The following is an 18,203-nucleotide window of genomic DNA, read 5'->3' as shown; positions in this document are numbered from 1 at the left end:
TGCAGAAGTTGGGGAGAAGTTTTGAGATTTTTGTTTTTGGGATTTTTGTTTTTCGAGATTTAGGATTTCGGGAATTAGGTTTTCAAGATTTTAGTTTTCGGAATTTTAGCTTTTCGGGATTTTGGCAACTTCAGTAATTTGACTTTTTTCAGGATTTTGGCTATTTAGTATTTTAGCCGTCCAGGATTTTGGTGTTCGAGACTTTCGCTCTTCCGGGATTTTGGTTTTCGGGATTTTAGCTTTTCGGGATTTAGACCTTCGGGATATTGACTCATTTAGTGTTTTAACCTTTCAGGATTTTAATTATCGTGACTTTAGCTCTTCCAGGCTTTTGGTTTTCGGGATTTTAATTTTGGGGATTTTAGCTTTCGGGATTTTGACACATTAATTATTTTGACTTTACAGAATTTTCGCTATTTAGTATTTTAGCTTTTCAGGATTCCAGTGTTCGGGATCTTGGCCCTTCCGGGATTATGTTTTTCGGGATTTTATTTTTCGAGATTTTTGCTTTTCGGGATTTGCGCTTTCGGATTCTTCACCCATTCAGTATTTTGACCTTTCTGGATTTTGGTGTTCTGGATTTTAGCCCTTCCGGGATTTTGACTTTTCAGGATTTTAGCTTTTCGGGATTTAGGCTTTCGGAATATTGACCCATTCATTGCTTTGACTTTACAGAGAGGATCTTCACTATTTAGTATTTGAGATTTTCAGGATTTTGGTGTTCGGGATCTTAGTCCTTCCGGGATTTTGGTTTTCGGGATTTCGACACATTCATTATTTTGACTTTACAGAATTTTCGCGATTTAGTATTTTAGCTTTTCAGGATTTTGGTGTTCGGGATCTTGCCTCTTCCTGGATTTTGTTTTTTGGGATTTTGGTGTTCGGGATTTTTGCTTTTCGGGATATGCGCTCTCAGGGTTTTCACCTGTTCAGTATTTTGACTTTACAGAATTTTCGCTATTTAGTATTTTAGCTTTTCAGGAATTCGGTTTTCGGGATCTTGGCCCTTCCGGGATTTTGTTTTTCGGGATTTTATTTTTCGAGATTTTTGCTTTTCGGGATTTTGGTTTTCGGGATTTTGACCCGTTCAGTATTTTACTTTTCAGGTTTTTGGTGTTCGGGCTTTTAGCTATTCCGGGATGTTGGTCTTGGTATTTTGGCTTTTCGGAATTTGGGTTTTCAGGATTTTAACCCATTTGGGATTTTGGCTTTCAGGGATTTTGAATTTCGTGAGTTTGTTGTTTGAGATTTTGGTGTTTTCAGATTCTGGATCTTCTAGCTTTCTAGATTTTGGTCTGGGCCCCATGTTTTCATATGCTCCTTGCCATTTGCCTAAGCTTATCGCATTCTTATTTTTACATTTATTTTCTAAAATCTAAACGAACTTTTATGGGTTTTCTAGAATAACGCTCTTTGGTTTATGTTTAAGAAATACTAACTAGAATATAAGTTAATTATTCACTAGTTTCTGGATATCCTTATTGTTTCTCTTGCTAAAATGTCCTAAGGTCCGAGTTTGGTAGGGGGAAGTGGTGCATCTTTTTTATTGAGGTACCTTTGGAATAGGGTTTTTTCTCCTGTTTTTAAATGGAAATTAGGCTGGTCATAAAATTCACAATTGGTTTTTTTGAGCTGAATTGCATCTTGGGACGCTCTAGTTCTATTTAAAAATTAGAAAAACAACTCTATTTCGAAGATGGCCAAATTTAATGGTGCCCTATTTCCCTCTATTGTTAAAGTTTCGTCTTTTGCTTTGAACTCGCAATTTTTAAGCTTGCGTTAGATCAAAATCTGGCAATCTCTATATTATTTAGCAGAGACACAAACTTAAGTTCTACAGTTTATTCCAATTCTCAGAATTATAAGGATTGAGTTACATTTACAGTTACTGGTTAAGTTTAAGCATTATCCCCAGAATCTTACCTTGTATGTGTAAAAAGTAATTTGGAAATGTAGTAAAACTAAATTCTTAACGATTTCGCCTGTCTTGATACTATTAAGCCGAGACACAATCCTCTCATTATCAAACATCTCAGTTCCTTTTTTTTTTTTTAATTTTCGTATTTTAACGTAATATCCTTGAATTATTTTTATGTTCTTGGAATAGCGATAAAAATGCATAGGTTTGAGAAAGATAGAATAAGACTAACGTATTTTGGCGGGAATGGTTAGTGTCTTTGTTTGCAAAACTGACAAAGCGACAGCAAAGTATTTCATTGCCAAAAACCTGCAATATTTATCCTTAATATTTACCTAACCCTACTAATTACATTCTATTTATAACAATATGGTTCTTAGTCTCCCCAAAAAAATTAAACCTCTGACATATTTAGCTCCAGTCACAATTGACAAAAGGCTAAGGGGTGCAAAAGTGAGTGATTTTGGGGCCTCGAGGCATCAAAATGAGCATCAAATGCGGAGGCAGATTTTCCTGCTTCTGATTTAATTGTTTTCACGTTGCCTCCGGTGGTGGAAAAACATTAAATCACCCCCACAGAGTCATGTCAAAGAATACAATTTGTCATGTTTTACGAGATGTTGGTGGTGGAATGAGATGTTTTTCCCACTAAACACATGAGGGAAGAAGGATCAGACGATTAGGCACAGGAAAATCTCTCAATAATCACAGAAAACAGAGCATGATAATCTATGAGTAGATTTATGGGGATTTAGATTGGGATCCGAAAAGCCCTCTTTGAAGAGATTTTCCTTTGACTATGTACTTTCAACACTGTGAGGCTTTTCTTGCAGGAGATTTTCCTTCTGTCTTCACGATTTGCGAGGCGTTTCTGTTTTTTTCTTCCCTTGCTTCTGTATGTCTGAAAGAGGAAATTCTCTTCCTAATGCTTAAACAATGAAGATTTCAACCTTGTTTTTTTTTCGTATGGCAAAATATTCTGGGATATCTCTGTGTTCTCACCACCCTTGAATTATCAAGGGATGACAAATGGTTAGATTGTTTCGCGTGTGGATTTGGCGGCGGCGGATGTTACTTCATTTTCCCTTTAAACCTACCCAAGAAACATTTTCTTCACAATTTATCGTTTTGTAGAATTTTATAAAGAATTCCTAAATACAATTGTTTTCGCATAATACAGGATAGTTTTCACATAAATAGAAAATATAATTGCTAAATAGAATTGTTTTCGAAGGGCCGGCATTCAAAGGCCGGCCACTTTCCTCTCCATACCGTTTCCTACCGATTAAATTGAATTTTGAAAAATATTTGAGAATCACGGGTATATTAGCGATTCATTACCGATTAAGATCGATGCAGTTGGGTTGGAAATTTCAAGATTTTTCAAAAAAACCAAATTTAAGCAAATTGATTGAAAAATAGGCCATCCAAAGTAATTAAACTTTGATCTTTGAAAATTCGATATCGAAATGGTTTTCAAACATAGGTGTCGAAAGGCGAAATATTTGCCTTCTTTAAAACAATTTCGAAAATGAAAAAAAAAACACTGGAGACGTTTTCGGAATAAACAAAAAAACAAAACAGGGTTTTGTAGGGGTAAGAGGGAGGTGGGGGGGGGGAAGAAAAAATGTTGACTTGTGGGAGAGTCGTCGAAGTCCGGAAGTCGATATCTCTTACCTTTTAGCCTCTAGCCGTGTCACAAGCTGAAAAAAAAGTGAATTATATAACTGCTCTCTTTTTGAGTTGAAGCAGTAAAAGCAGTTAGTCAGCAAAAAAATTCAAAACGGTCAGTAAAAAAATAAATGAGTAATCAGTAAAAAAAATAAAACTTGATCAGTAAAAAAGAAAATGTACTCAGTATAAAATAAAAGATGATCAGTAATGTAATAATTGGTCAGCAAATGTAACAATTGGTGAGCATCCCAGGGATTTATTTTTGACATATTTTTGGCCTTTCTACATATTTGTCCGTTTATTCGTATGGTCAATAGCAGATCTAGAAGTTAAATGATTAAAGATAGATACACGGTGCCTTCGAGAAACCATACCACAAGTCAACATTTTCAACATTTTTTTTTTTAAATTCTCACTCTACTTCTACTCCATTTCGTTCTGTTCTAAAACATGTTTTTCCGGTCATGTAGGTAGACTTTTTTGTACATCAATGACCTCTATTAACTTCTTGTTCAAACTGTTTCTCAAGGTCAATTTAAAGATTCTAGGAAGCGTATTCCTCAACCGATTTGAGCAGATTTGAACTCTTTCGAATATCCTTTGAACAGTGACTTATTCCAAATGACTAACTTGATGCGAATTTGTAAAAGTTAAATTATGAAAAAAAACAATTATATCCAAAAAATAATTATAGGGAAATTGCCTGAAATTTGGGACAAAGTGCATATAAACACCTATCAATGTTATTAGTTTAAATAATATTGATATGATTCCCTGTTGTTTCTCTAGGCATTTATACAATCTAATCATCAGAAAACTTAATTTTCACAGAATGTCAAAAAAAATATCTGTCCGATAATACATGTGTCACCTCATTAGTGAATCCCTGGCAAAATTATCCATTTCCCACACGAAAAAGGGATTATTTCACACCAAGTTTAACGAACAAATGACTATTAACACAATATTCAATGAATATTTAATAATATGACTCAAAAATATCGAAGAAAAAGTATTCATTACAGCTAAATAAGACTAAAGTAAACACAAGGTTCTGTCATACTTCTCATAAGCAACTCCTCACGCTGAAGCAACTTTAATGCCCAACGCACAATAACTTTTATTTGTAAACATGTTTTCAAAAATTCCTATAAGAGAGAAGGAGGTGACTAGATCTTTGTTTCATTCACTCTCATTGAAATGTCAAACACGTGTTTACAAAACAAAAAATATTGTGCGTTGGGCATAATTCAAATAATATTTAAAAGGAAGAACAAATATTTAGATAAGATACATTATTCAATTAAATATTGGAAAATGATCCGAAATTTTAATCAATTTACTTGTAGTGCCCAATTTTGCCCTCAAAGTGTCCGATATTACAAGCTGTCCCAAATATACGCAGTTCACCTGCTTTTGCAGGGATTTATGCAATATCTTGAGGTAGTTTATCAATGCAAAAAACAATCTTGGTCAGTAAAATATTCATTTTTTTAATGAAAAATCCATTTAACGCCAGTAAAAAATGAAAATGTTTCTAAATGGCTCCGGCGCAAAAATAGCCTAATTACAAAAGATCGGAAATAAAATAAATAAATAAACTATAACTATAATAATAATAAATTAATGTTTGAGATGTGATATATTTTGCAATCTAGCTGGACTTACCAGATTTCTTTAGGCCATTGTACTAGTTACTTGTACACAGTGTTAATGGTGTTTATATTATAAAATTCTACTTAGGGGTAAGTGGGGCACTTTTTAATTGGGACAGCTTTGAAATTGAGCTTTTTCTCCAATTTTTAAATGAAACTGGACCTTATCATGATTTAATTTAGCCCCACGAATTAAATTATGATAAGGCTCAATTATGATTAAAAATAGGATAAAAATTCCGATTTTTAACTTCGCTCCAAATCAAAGGTGCCCCACTTCACCCTATAAGGTCTTATATCCCCATTTTATTAATTTCGTCAGCTTTTTAAGAGACCATTGCTATGTCACTTAAATATATTTAGTTCCTTGAGGCAGAAGTTATGCTTCTTGGGTATCTCTCAAGGAAGTAGCGGAAGTTGCCTGAAGGAGCAAGAAGCGAGTGAAGAAGGTTTTTGGGGGGAGGATTACAGCAGGGGCAAAAATAGCAGCAATATGATAAAATCAGTAAATATTTACGAGTCTTCTCAAGTCATTGTTTTTCCGACTTTTCCTTCTTGGAGTGCTCGGGGTCGCGGGGAAGTTCAGTGAGATTTTTCAGGCAGAGGAAGAATAAACAATAAACAGGAGTGGTGGGATGCAATTTATGATATTTTGGGGTTGTCGTTGTCGGCCAAGTTTATTGATTCCAATTCGCCAAATTGACTGATTTTATTTTGTGTGTATTTGCCAAAATAAAATTGAAATATTTCCAACTGACTTTTGAACTTTTGACCCGGAGAGATTTTTCTAATCAATTTGTGCTTCTCCTTTAATTTTTCTATCTTGGAAATTTTCAATTTGTACTGAAAGGTTTTCTTTTTTATTTTTGCAATTTCAGGCAAAAGCTTCACTCTCACAATTGTGATATCAACTGTTCCAATGCAAATTGCCACTTATACGAAAGCAATTAAGGTGACTGTTGATGGTCCAAGAGAGCCACGTTCCAAAGTGCGTCACCAAGGCTTCCATCCATTTGCATTTGGTCCACAGAGATTTGCACCAGATCCCTTAATGGGTGGTCTTCCATTTAAGCTGTCAGGTAAGTCTGAGTGATTTTCTCCTAAAGGCATTGGGGAGGGCATAAGTGTACAGATTTTGTTCTCCACAACCTTCCTTTGCCGAAGAATTTTCATCTTAATCTGGCTTTTCTGCTATGGAAACTGTCTGAGTGTCTGAGATGTTCTTTGTCCTTCAAATTTCTACAATTGACTATCAAAATCTCTAAATGTTTTATATTTCGCAATCCACGCATTTTCTGTCTTATGCATTCTTCTAGAATGTGTTCTTCGACACATCTCTTACACATTTTCTAGTATTAATTCATACGTCATGAGAATATTTTATCTGATAGACACAGACAAATATTACATGAAAATCCCATTATTATTAGTCCTATTATTTTTTTTACAAGGTTATGCCTTCCTTTTTCTGACTGGGAAATTTTTAGACTCAAATTAAACTGTGAGCAATGGTAGGATTTGTTTAGAAACGGTATTATACAAAGAGAAAATGTTTTCAAAATATTTACTCGTTGAAAAAAAAATTGTATAATATTTTTACTTTAAAAGATTATACATAATTAATTTCTTAATATGCCCTGTATATATTCTTTTAAATATTTTTAAAATTATCTGTTATCATTCAGATCTTCGGATCAAAGGTTAAATCCAGTCTGATTTCCGGTCCAGTTTGATTATTTTCTCTAATATTGATTAAATCTTAATTTATACACGTTGTATGCATTTGTTACTTCATACTTTCTTTCTATTAAAGTTTTTAAAATAAGTTGTTTTTTAAAACAGTTGAATTATTGAAAATTAAAATTGAAATTAAAATAATTTTTGAATTTTTCATTACTAAAAAATAATTTAAAAAATAATGCAACATTTCATCGACCAAAAGTTTGTTGCGGTCTAGTTGCGAATACTAATATTTAGTATTCGCAGCGTTCTTGTGATATAATTCAGCAGGTCGTTCAGGCATGGCAAGTGAATGTTTTTTGCACTCGTCTTCTGTAAAAATAAGTCAGGCTTCGAAGATAATCTGCTTCAAATCCTTCCAAGTATGAGGATTCTGAGCGGCGATTTTGATTTATAAGGGACCAAAGATTTTCAATGGTTAAGAGGTCGGGGTTTTTGGGATGGAGAGTTCTACTTCCCCTTCATAGACCTTGATCACTTTTCTGATTGCAGACCGTAATTTTCCATAAAACTCGTCAATTTCTGGTCTTGATTCGGCATTACAGAATCTCTTTATGATGTCCTGCGTCTTCACGAAGTTCAACGCACGGTAAACACGTCTCCTGTAGGGGTATTCTGTAACAATATGACAATGCCATATGACAACTTTAAAAGTTTTTGTGTGCTAAATTGGGAAGAACTAATCGCAAAACCGATTGATATCAGTTACTATAAGCTTCATAAAGCTCAGTGAAATAGCCATTCCATGTTCACTGGGCTTTAATGTTACCCTGCTCGGGAATTTACCACAAAAGTTTGTCATATGACATTATCATATCGTTACAGAATTCCCCTACTGAACTCTATTTGTTTGAAATAAACAATATAATGAGCCCAAACAGAAGTAGATTTTAATTCTCCAATAGTGTCTTGGATAAAAGGTAAATGGAACTACATTTACACAAAAAGTGTTAATGTTCGAAGAATTCAAATTCAATTTCGAATTTTCATACTAAATTTTCGAACAAGGTGAAGAAAATTTATGAAATATTGCACTAAAAAGCTGGAAAAAGAGTTACTCAGTGATTATGGTGTGACTAAATACTGGGGCAAGACCAGTAAACGTTGTTGTTCTGTTTTTTTTCCTCACAACATTTGAAGACAGTTACATTCTGACACTTGAAGACTTCGAAATTCGAACAGAATGCAACTTCCGCCACCTTGCGAAAGTATTGAGAAGTAAGAAAGTCTCTTTTTGGATCTTCAAATCGATTTTCGAATTTTTCAAGATTTACTTTTGTACGGAAAGAATCCTTCATACGATCTTACAAAGTAATCACTTTTTTACCAAAAGAATCCATGAAAACATTCATAATCTTATTAAAAGATGTTAATAACCAAAATCCAATTATTTGGATTTGATAGCGTTTCTTGGCCCGGCCGATATCTTGATTGTATTGTACCCCGTAACAAACTTTTGATCGATGAAGTGTTGCTCTATTTTTTAAAATTAATATTATTAGTAATGAAAAATTAAAATTTTTTCAAACCTATAATTTAGAAAGAGTAACAACCATAGAATCAAAAACTATTATTTTTAAAGAAATATTTACAATAATTTTTTAAAGCCTCTCTCACTAAAATTGAGCACCGTAAGATCGTAACAAACTTATGATCTTTACGGTATGTATGGACAAAATGTCTATCTGGGCTTTATCCAAAACGTATTCGAACATAATTGAAAAAGCTTGGGTCAATTTTGGGGCCACTGAAGACCGAAAGTCGTTTTCTTTTACCGTTTATTCTGGGGAACGAACGGTGACAAGTTGAAAAGTCGAAATGATCAGTACGAAGTATGTAATGTAAATCAGTATAAGAAAAACTATTTTGTTCTGTAATTAACATGAAATTTGACTCCAAATCACTTTAAATTATAAATTAAATTGCCCTTATCCATCATAACTTCTTAATTTTCCCTTTGCAAAATTGTACTAAAAATTTAAGGTATTCGTACGGTATTCTTGTGCTATTTTTCTCAGCTTCAGTTCATCAAACCCTTTCTTTTACAATTCTTAAGTGTACAATGTAACTTATAAAGTTATCAGCCAGTTTGTCCTTAAAAATCCAGAAAGAAATCTTCTTTCACAATTTTCACATTCCGTATTTCGTACAACCTTGTGAAATGTGTTCTTTGCCACATTTTAAACATATACTTTCCAAGGTTTTCAAATGTAGCGCCGTGGTGGAAAAAAGGGAGAAAGAAAATAAAATTAAGAGGTGCCACAAATGAGGATGGGGCAAAGGATGTAATGACACCTTTCCTGCCTCTTTGTGTTGCCTACAAATTGCCTCCCTGCGTGGTGTCTCTTCCTCTGGCGACAGCGTCACATTGCAGGGGCTCCCTGAATTTTCCTAACAGGAGGTGGTGCAAAAGGAAAAGGGCTGTGGATGGGGGTGGAAATGTATGATGTTTGTGCGACAAAGAGGGGTTGTAGGTACCATCTCAAAAGACGACTGTAAGGGCAAAATTGTGTGCAGAGAATGTGTATGTGCGAAAAGTTCGAAGGGGTGCGAGGGTGGAAAAATGGGTAAATAAAACACGATGTAGGCATTATTGAATAGAAATTGACACTTTTCCAGGGACCCCCCTCCAGATATACGTCCTATTTAAACTTTTTTTTTGTCAGCACCCCTCTCGCATATGTCTCATTGGCAAAATGTATAGACAATTTGTGATTTTCTGGCTTGTTCGCCCAATAATGAGGGGTTGATTTCATTTTAAATGCCCTGAAAATTTATATTGATTGTGTGTCGCACCAATAATGCCACTTTTATTGCTCACCAAATGTTCTCTCAAGAATTTTCATGCTGTCTCGTCTGCGATTTGCCCCAAATTAAATTTCACTCGTGGAAATTAATAAAAAAAAGCAAGAATATAGCTGACAGGATTGACGAGAAGGAAAATCACAATTGATTTTTTCTTCTTGTCTCGTTAGGACTTTTTTTCTCCAAGATGTTTCATCCAACATATGCTTCCAAATGATTTGCATACGAAAAAGAATAATGATGGATTTCCTCTTGGTTTAATATAAAAATTTCAGAGGGTGTTTTTTTACCCTCTTCGTCTATCGAAATCATATGTTCTTTTAATATTTACTCTCAAAATAGTGGTAAATTGAGTAAGGAATTGCGCTATTTGCCCTTTCGCTGTTCTATTTGCCAATGTTTGCAGTGATTCTTTCGTAATCACAACTTCTGCAATCTTGTTGATTAATAAATCCTCTTAAATTCACCTCAGAGATAGTGTCTGAGCCTGAACCATTGGTAAAATTAAATTCTTCTGACTAAATTTAGTATAGTAAGGTGGGGTAACTGGATCGTTTTTCGAAGAGTGCTACTTAAACGCTTGTTTTTGGACTGATAAAATTCTTTTTTACTTCTTCTAAATCCATAGAATTACTCACTGTTTCATTCAGAAACAATATAAAAAAATATCAAAAACAATCAAGAAAATTTATAAAATAATGATAATACTGAAATAAGTTAGCATTCACTAAGTGGATCGTCTGTTCGCTAATTGGCTCAAATGGTCTTTTAATTGGATCACTCGTGAAATATTAATTTGCGAAGCGCCCGTTTTAGAGCAAAATGTAAACAGCCAGAAATTCACTAATTTCTTTATAAAATATTATTATTTCATGAAAATCTATTTACTCATCTTGTATGGGAATGATTGCACTTCACTTTTAATTATGGTCATTTGCTTAAAGCGAGACAGTTTGGAAAGTTGGACAAAGCAGTGTGGAATGTGAGACACCTCCTTAAAAGCTTGATAATAAATCAACTAAATATTTAAATTTTCGATAAAAATATTATTAAACTTAATTTTATGATTATTTCAGAAGTTAAAAATGCAAAACTCGTTATAAAACAATCAAAGAGTGACTTGCAGGAAGAATTTAAAAAATGTATTACATGCGTGATATTCATAACGTTGACACGGTAGTTGTTAGTTTCTCTGTTTCTTATGGAAGTTGCTAGGAAAATGTCAAAGTATTTTGCTTGATTATTCGGCATAATTTGTGAATAGTAGGTGAGATTGTTAAGAATCTCACCTAATATTGTTAAGTCCGCAGTGAAAATCGAAGGACATACATCCATTTAAAAAGTGAATAAAAAATATTTGTGAAATATTACATTTAAAAAGGATAGAAAAGTGATTTAATTTCGCGTTGCTTTAAAACAAGTTTTATGAAATCTTGGACAAGTTGATTTTGTGAATGAATTTGGTGGTTTTGTGCAGTGAAATCATATTAACAAGGATGACAAAGATCCTTAAGTACCAGGAGAAATAGTTAGAACAGCAGTTAGCAGCTGATAAGGAGAAAATCTCCTGGAAAAGGCTGCAAGAATTTCTAGATTCTTAAGGCGATTTTTTCTGATAGAGTGAGTAGTACATATCGCAAAAGACATGGAGAAAGACAAAGAGGAGCCTTTACAGAACTCCCAAAGCAAGTGAAAAAGGACCTGGCCGGATGAGGTATCCAAATCTGCTAAGAAGTTGTATCCGCTTTAAAGCTATAACTCATGGACAGCGCGAGGCGTCTGTGAAATTTACAGAATCTCTTTTTGGTTGGACGTCCAGAAAGTTCTTGGTAATTAGCGTTCCTCAACTATTACCCGGACATAAGGGAGGGATTAGCATAACCATCCAATGTGCAAGTATACAGAGAAAACCCTCAACATTTGATTTTCTACATATTTTGTATGATATTTTGTCATTAATAACACTATGTTCAACTTTCCAAAAGTTTTTGTCCAACTTTCCAAAATTTTGTCCATCTTTTCAAAATGTGTTATTTTTTAATTTCCGTGAATTTTCCGATTATTCGGTTGCAATATTCAATAACAACTGTTAAGATTCTGTTAAAATATTTGTCAAAGAATCCCATGATACAAAAAAATGGTAAAAAATTATTATTTATTCACTTTAAAAATGCATTTGAAATTGTTTTTTTCTTAAGTGTCTCGCTTTTCACCATTCACCCTAAACCTATGGATTTAAAATATTTTTTTCACAAACGAAGAAAACAATAAATATTTTCAATCAATCAATTCTCATTAGCGAAAATATCTATGGAAGAAAATTTTTAGTACAGAATCCACTTGGCACAAATTTGAAATGAGTCGGTTACACTCACTTACTTAACAGATAAAAATATTTGTTTTGCATTTTTTTTTTCAAAGTTGAATAGTTATATTATGTTACTGTAGTGACTAAATTACGGAAATTAAAAAGAAATATTATTTTAAGTGTATTTTTTCTAGTTAGCGTAGTCATAACGATCCACATAGCGAAGTGCCAGGATTAGCGCACTTGACAGTACTTGGACAATTACATACACTTGGACTTCGTATATCAGTTTTTGGAACGACGGTTTGACATTTGGACGGTTTGATACAAAATCAATATTCTCAAGTGCTTCTGCATTATCGACTTTACTTCTTGTTGGTTTCCGCCTTGACTATTCTTCCCTGTCTTCGATGTGATATAAAACCACCAAACAGTCGTGACAAGAACCAGTACGATGATAAGTCGGTTATGTAGAAGCACTTGAGAACAGTAAAGTGCTAAAAAGAAATGTTCGCTTTTGATTGGAATAGCACCATTATCCTAAACAGAATGATTCCTAACCCTCATAGACTTATCAAGGCTTATCACTAGTTTGCTACTCTACCAGTAAAAATTTCAATGAAGATGTTGATCTGGAGGATAAAAAATGCGCGCGTGTCGCCTCTCAATATTAATATCCCCAACGTATATAGTATACATTTTCCAATGTGAATTGAAATGTCGGGAAAACTTGAGGGAGTGAAAGGGCAGAAGAAAGGGTGTGTAAGTGGCAAAGAAAAGACGTGAAATTTGCGTTATATTTGGAGAATTGTGTGTTGAATGCTATTGACAGGGAAAATTGACATGAAATTGAATCAATATGAGCAAATCACAAGTAGAATGTTGACGTTGGTGTTCCTCCAAGACGTCCAAATGGCTTTTCTATATTTTCCAAGGCGGAGAATGGGGCTTGGGGGTGAAGAATATGTGTTGATGATTGATTGATTGATTGATCAAACAAACACTTAACACGCATACACATTGATTACGACGCCAAATGTGATATGAGCTCTATATTGGGGCAAATATTTAAATTTTTCATTCTATAAAAGGGTGAAAAATTTTCCACATGTATAGGCTTCGTGGAAAATTGCAGAATGTGTCTAGGCTCATTGTTCATTGTTCATCGTTCATAGATGGCTCGAATAGTATTTCAGTCAATTTTCGTGGAATTTTTAATCATTTTACCACATAAAAACCCCATTCTTGGTTGGATTTCTTAAAGAAAATCGAGAAGAATTTCAATTTCTTCACCTTCTTCAAACCAACCACCCCTTGAATCTCAGAAAACTTCCCGGTTTTTTTTTTATCAATCTTATGTTTGTGACAATCGGGAGCAATTAAATAAATTGATTTTCGTGCAATCCTTTTCTTCATTACATTTTTTATCCATTGAGCAAAACAATGACGATAAAAGGGTTAACTTGCGAGGGTTGAGGGTGAAAATAGCGAAGAATAATCCGAGAAAATGTGTCAAATGATCGAAGGTGAAATTGCAATGGAAATGAAGGGGTAAAACCATTATCTTCACACCGAGAATCTCTCATTCTCCATAATCACTATTTGCTAATAGAGTTGAAGACTTCATAGATTGAAGATAATAATTTTACTGTGTAAAAGTTTTGTAAAATTAACAAGAAAAGTTTGTCAAAAGTTGTTTTTTTTTATATAAAATGTAAGAAAAAGTTTTTTTTTTAATTTGAAAAACAACAATCTTTTATCAAAATTTTAAGATCCTTTTGTTCTCTTAACAATTTTTTTTTTCAAATTAAGGATTTTTTTTCAAACTCGAAAGAATAGACAGAATTGTTGGAAAAATTCGGAATTGTATTTATAATTCGGAATTTTGAGATTGCCTCTCTGTTTAAAATGGGCAAACATGCCTCACTGTTTAAGATGGGGCGAGAAAGTAAACAAAAAATAATAAATCAATATAAAGGGTATTATTTTTTAAAAAAGGGAGCAAAGCATCCCAAGCTTTGCGGAACGTTCGAACTCGTGGCTCGGCGAATTCGTGGGCGAATGCCAGCCCACTCACATTTCGTTCCCGAAGCAACTCACTTTAATTTGCATGCGGAAATATCGTTTAAAGGAAGAGGTGAAAAATGTGCCCGCAGAAAAAGCGATCGCAGCGCCATAAAGGATACAGTAAAGAAAACTGAGTGTTTACAGGACTATTTAGATCCAAAGACAATGCCTAGATAGAATTTTTCCAATTCTCCCGGAATCATGTGATTTTTTAAGGCTTATTACTAAGCTTTTTTGGATGACAAATCTATGTTCAAAAAACCAGGTGGAGAAAATGATTCGTATTTATCTTTTTCCTTTTTGAAAATGAATTTCTTGTAATCCATGTATTTAATTTATGCGTTTCAAAAAAGAATTCTTTTTATTTCATATAAAATGTATTTGCATAACCTGACCATTGCAAACTTTAGAAATCGTCAGTTAAATCAGCATTTGTCGTAACTTCTTTTTGAACACATTTCAGGAGACGAAATTTTCAGTTCAGCTTTATTTTTCTTAAAAATGAGCCCTGAATGCAATACTTTTGAGTCAAAATAATAAAAGTGTCACTAATAAACTGTAAGTTAACTTGAAAAAATTTTATAAAATGATTTAAAAGCTGAAATATTGAGATAAGGGAAGAGCACCAGCGATCGTCAGTGTTCCTCGGATCGTCAGGTTATTACCATATTATTACACCAATACAAATGAATTTTCAAAAATTATTAGCTACTTTTGGCCATTTAACACTAACAAGAATACAGGGCATTAGCTCAGATTTAATTTATAAAACCAATTTTCCGTGAGACACCTGATTAAATTCGTAACGATTCGAGGTACAGAGAATACATCGTTGCAGTTAAACATTTCTTATTAATTTATTGTAACGATTTGAAATTCAAATGCGCAGATATAGTTAAATGGTTCATTAATATACCTATTATCAGGCTCAAAAATACTAAATAGTATTTTGAGGTTTATATTTTCAACTAAATATCGAGCACGTCTCTTAACATTCCGATCCGAGGTGCTCTTCCCTTACATGTTAGAAGAAACTCAATAATATTTTGTCGTAACTTCCATAGTTTATAAAGCCGTAACTTCCAATGTATTGAAATCTTGGAAGTTACGACAATTTTCTAAAATGCATTATATCAATTTGAATTATTCTAGTGAAAATAGCGCCTTTTTTGACTAAATTAGTCAATTAAACTGTTATCCCTGACACTAAAAGATTTTATTTCGTAACTTTTATTGAATAAATTCTGTACGCCATGTCGCTTGTTTTGTTTTGAATTAATGGCAGATGGGTAGGGTTTTTTCTCACTTTTTTCTCGCATATATTAAATTAAAATGATTTCATGTTGCATTATTCGCACTGTCTTTGGATTATGGAAGAGTTTGTGAACGTTTTATTGAAAAATATTACATTTTTGCTGCAAATTACAAGCCACGCAAATGAGCAAAAGAAGTTACGGCAAATGCTGATTAGAAAAAATTGTGTATGAGGAGAATTCGGCATAATTTTCCCAAAAATGGAAGTTACGACAAATTCTGACAAATTTTTCTTAACCCATTCCTTACCATGGTATTATACATCATACGCAAATTGAGATGATTTGTTCCGGGGCAACTTTTATCCGAATTGCTCTCGGAAATGGATTTTTTGTAACTTTAGTTCTTCAATTACTTTAGAAAAATGGTCCGACAGAGATGAAAATACATTTTGTTATTGTTTTCTTGCTACGCGGAAGGTTATGCAAAATTTTTGCTCAAAATGGCGGACGAAAAATTCGACATCCCATCGAATTTGTTAAAATTGGCCTTCATCCTCTTTCCTGATTTGAATTCTAGTTGTCAATTTATGTTCTTGGATAGTTACTCTATCTAAATCAATAGAGTTTGTAATGAATTAATGCACAGAATTTAAATTCAGTGACCGTTAGGACATGTGTTTGACAGGGGCTTCCCGCGCCCTCATAATAGATAAATTTTTTTTCTTTTCAAAAAATCCATCTATTAATCTGTATTAATTTCTGGTACATTTACTGAATCGGTTAATTAAGGGCACTTTCGATAATTTTTGTTTAAAATAATTTTAATTGGGCTTATAAAATTTTCTTTTTATCAAATGCGTTTATTAACAATATTACTCAAAATCGCAAAAATGAAATTACGATAAATGGTGATTTAACTTACGAAATGTCCCAATCCACTATTTGTCTATCAAATGACATAATTTCAAAATATAACTGGATTAAAGGAAGTTAGTTGCAGGTATTTGACCATTTTGAGTAAGTTTTACAAAAGTGTCAAGAAACTTTTGGGCGATGAAAAATGACCAACTTTTAGAAAATAACTGTTTTTGATATGAAATAAAATTAATTATTCTTTGGAAAATTTATTAATAATATCTATAGATTACAGGCAACCCATTTGCAAAAAGTAAAATTTAAAGAGTTATTTTTTCTGGGTCCCGGTCAAAATCCCGAAAGCCAAAATCCCGAAAGCCAAAATCTAGAATTTCTAAAAATGTCAGAGCTACTCTCACGATTTCACCTGCGCTTGCTGGAGGCAAAGGGAAATCTTCCATGTCTTGGGAAATTATTTTAAACATTTTCCTCCATATAATTTCATCCGTTTCACGATTTTGAACATTCGGGATTTTGGCTTTCGGGATTTTGGCTGCCACCGATTTTTTCTATCTTTTTTCCACCTGGTTTCTCGAACATAGATTTGTCAAGAAACTTTTGGCCGACGTTGTATCGTATTTTCCAGAAAAAATATTAATCTATAAAATATATTTAGTGTTTCAACTCTGACTTTGTGTTCCTTTACCATCTTATTCAGTCCAATGCGTGGGGAGAGGAAATGGAAATAGGATACTTAAGGAACCGTCCGTGGGGTTGAATAAAATTAAAGGGGTGACCGGAAAAAAATGTAACACATTTCTGAGACAGAATATGGTTTGTTTCGTTTGTTCTAATCTTAAACCAATTCTTTCTACTATTTTTTCTGAGACTGTACGAGATATAAAAGAAGGTGGAATTGCAAGATTTTTCTTATCCTCTTCATTGTCTTCACAATTTTCCTCCGAGCATTTGTGTGCGCATTGGATTGGCTGGAAAAGCGATCCTGGGGCGTATAAGGAATGAATGTGAAACTGTTTTAGATAATGAGTCCATAAAATGTGTTTTTGTATTACTTTTATCTCAACTCACCCAGTCATTGCAGGAGGCATTTTGTGGGGGTGGATGAAGTTGGTTTTACCAAAGGAATATTCTATATAAACTCTCCTACGAGTTTTAGTTTAACGATTTTAATTTAATTCTATTTGCACACTGACACAATGTTGGAAAGAAAGGAAGACACCCCGAGGGGGTGTTGAGGGGGTGGAAAATAATTAATTAAAAGTGGGGAGAAAGTCGATAATTTGAAGCTTGTTCCTCTTACTCATTATCGCGTTCTTGGAGCCCTGTGTAAGGGTGGGCGGGAGGTTGTTGAGAGGGAATAAAAGAGGTGAAATAAATGAATTATTTGTTAGAAAGTTTCACAGCAAAGAGAGTTGAGGGATGCGGGGGGGAAAGGGAGGTAAAAGGTGTGTAAATTTTGAAGATACTCCAGACACAAAATTTCACTATATGATCAACATGTACGAAGAGGTGGTAAAAGTTAAATAATTTAGCAATAATTAAAGCCATTTTCCTGTCCCATCCCTTTCGTGTGGATGACTGGAAGAAATGCAAATGATGTGTGTGCGTAAATGGGTGGAAAATATTCTTATATCATCCCCCTCCTCCCACAGAAACTCTCTAGAGACCTCACTACCTTTTCACACAAAAAGGGGGGAATACCATTATTATTAAAATTTACTTATCTTACAAATTAATGTCAAAGGTAATTCAAGACACTTTGCTACTTTCTCCACAAAGTTTTGGCTTTACTTTCTCATCATGTATTACATGTTCCTTCTTGACACATCATCATCCCCCAACACAACCCCTTTTTCTCCATATGAACAAGATTTTCCCATGAGATGGATAATAGGGTGAAATTT

General features: G+C 33.6%; 1 protein-coding gene across 3 annotated transcripts in view; it reads left to right on the top strand.

Annotated features, from left to right (window-relative positions):
• Window positions 1-18,203, top strand: part of LOC129806188 (runt-related transcription factor 1) — an 89,156-nt gene that overhangs the window by 57,292 nt on the left and 13,661 nt on the right. For all 3 annotated transcript variants that reach the window (XM_055854589.1, XM_055854590.1, XM_055854588.1), the window contains exon 4: window positions 6,126-6,326. In XM_055854589.1, the coding sequence (XP_055710564.1) occupies window positions 6,126-6,326 (201 nt within the window). The remainder of the gene's footprint in view (window positions 1-6,125; window positions 6,327-18,203) is intronic.

The sequence above is a fragment of the Phlebotomus papatasi genome, chromosome 3 (genome assembly GCF_024763615.1).
Source record: "Phlebotomus papatasi isolate M1 chromosome 3, Ppap_2.1, whole genome shotgun sequence".
In the NCBI taxonomy this organism is placed as follows: Eukaryota; Metazoa; Arthropoda; class Insecta; order Diptera; family Psychodidae; genus Phlebotomus; species Phlebotomus papatasi.
The sequence above is the reverse complement of the archived record's forward strand: the minus strand, read 5'-3'. Positions and strand labels throughout refer to the sequence as shown.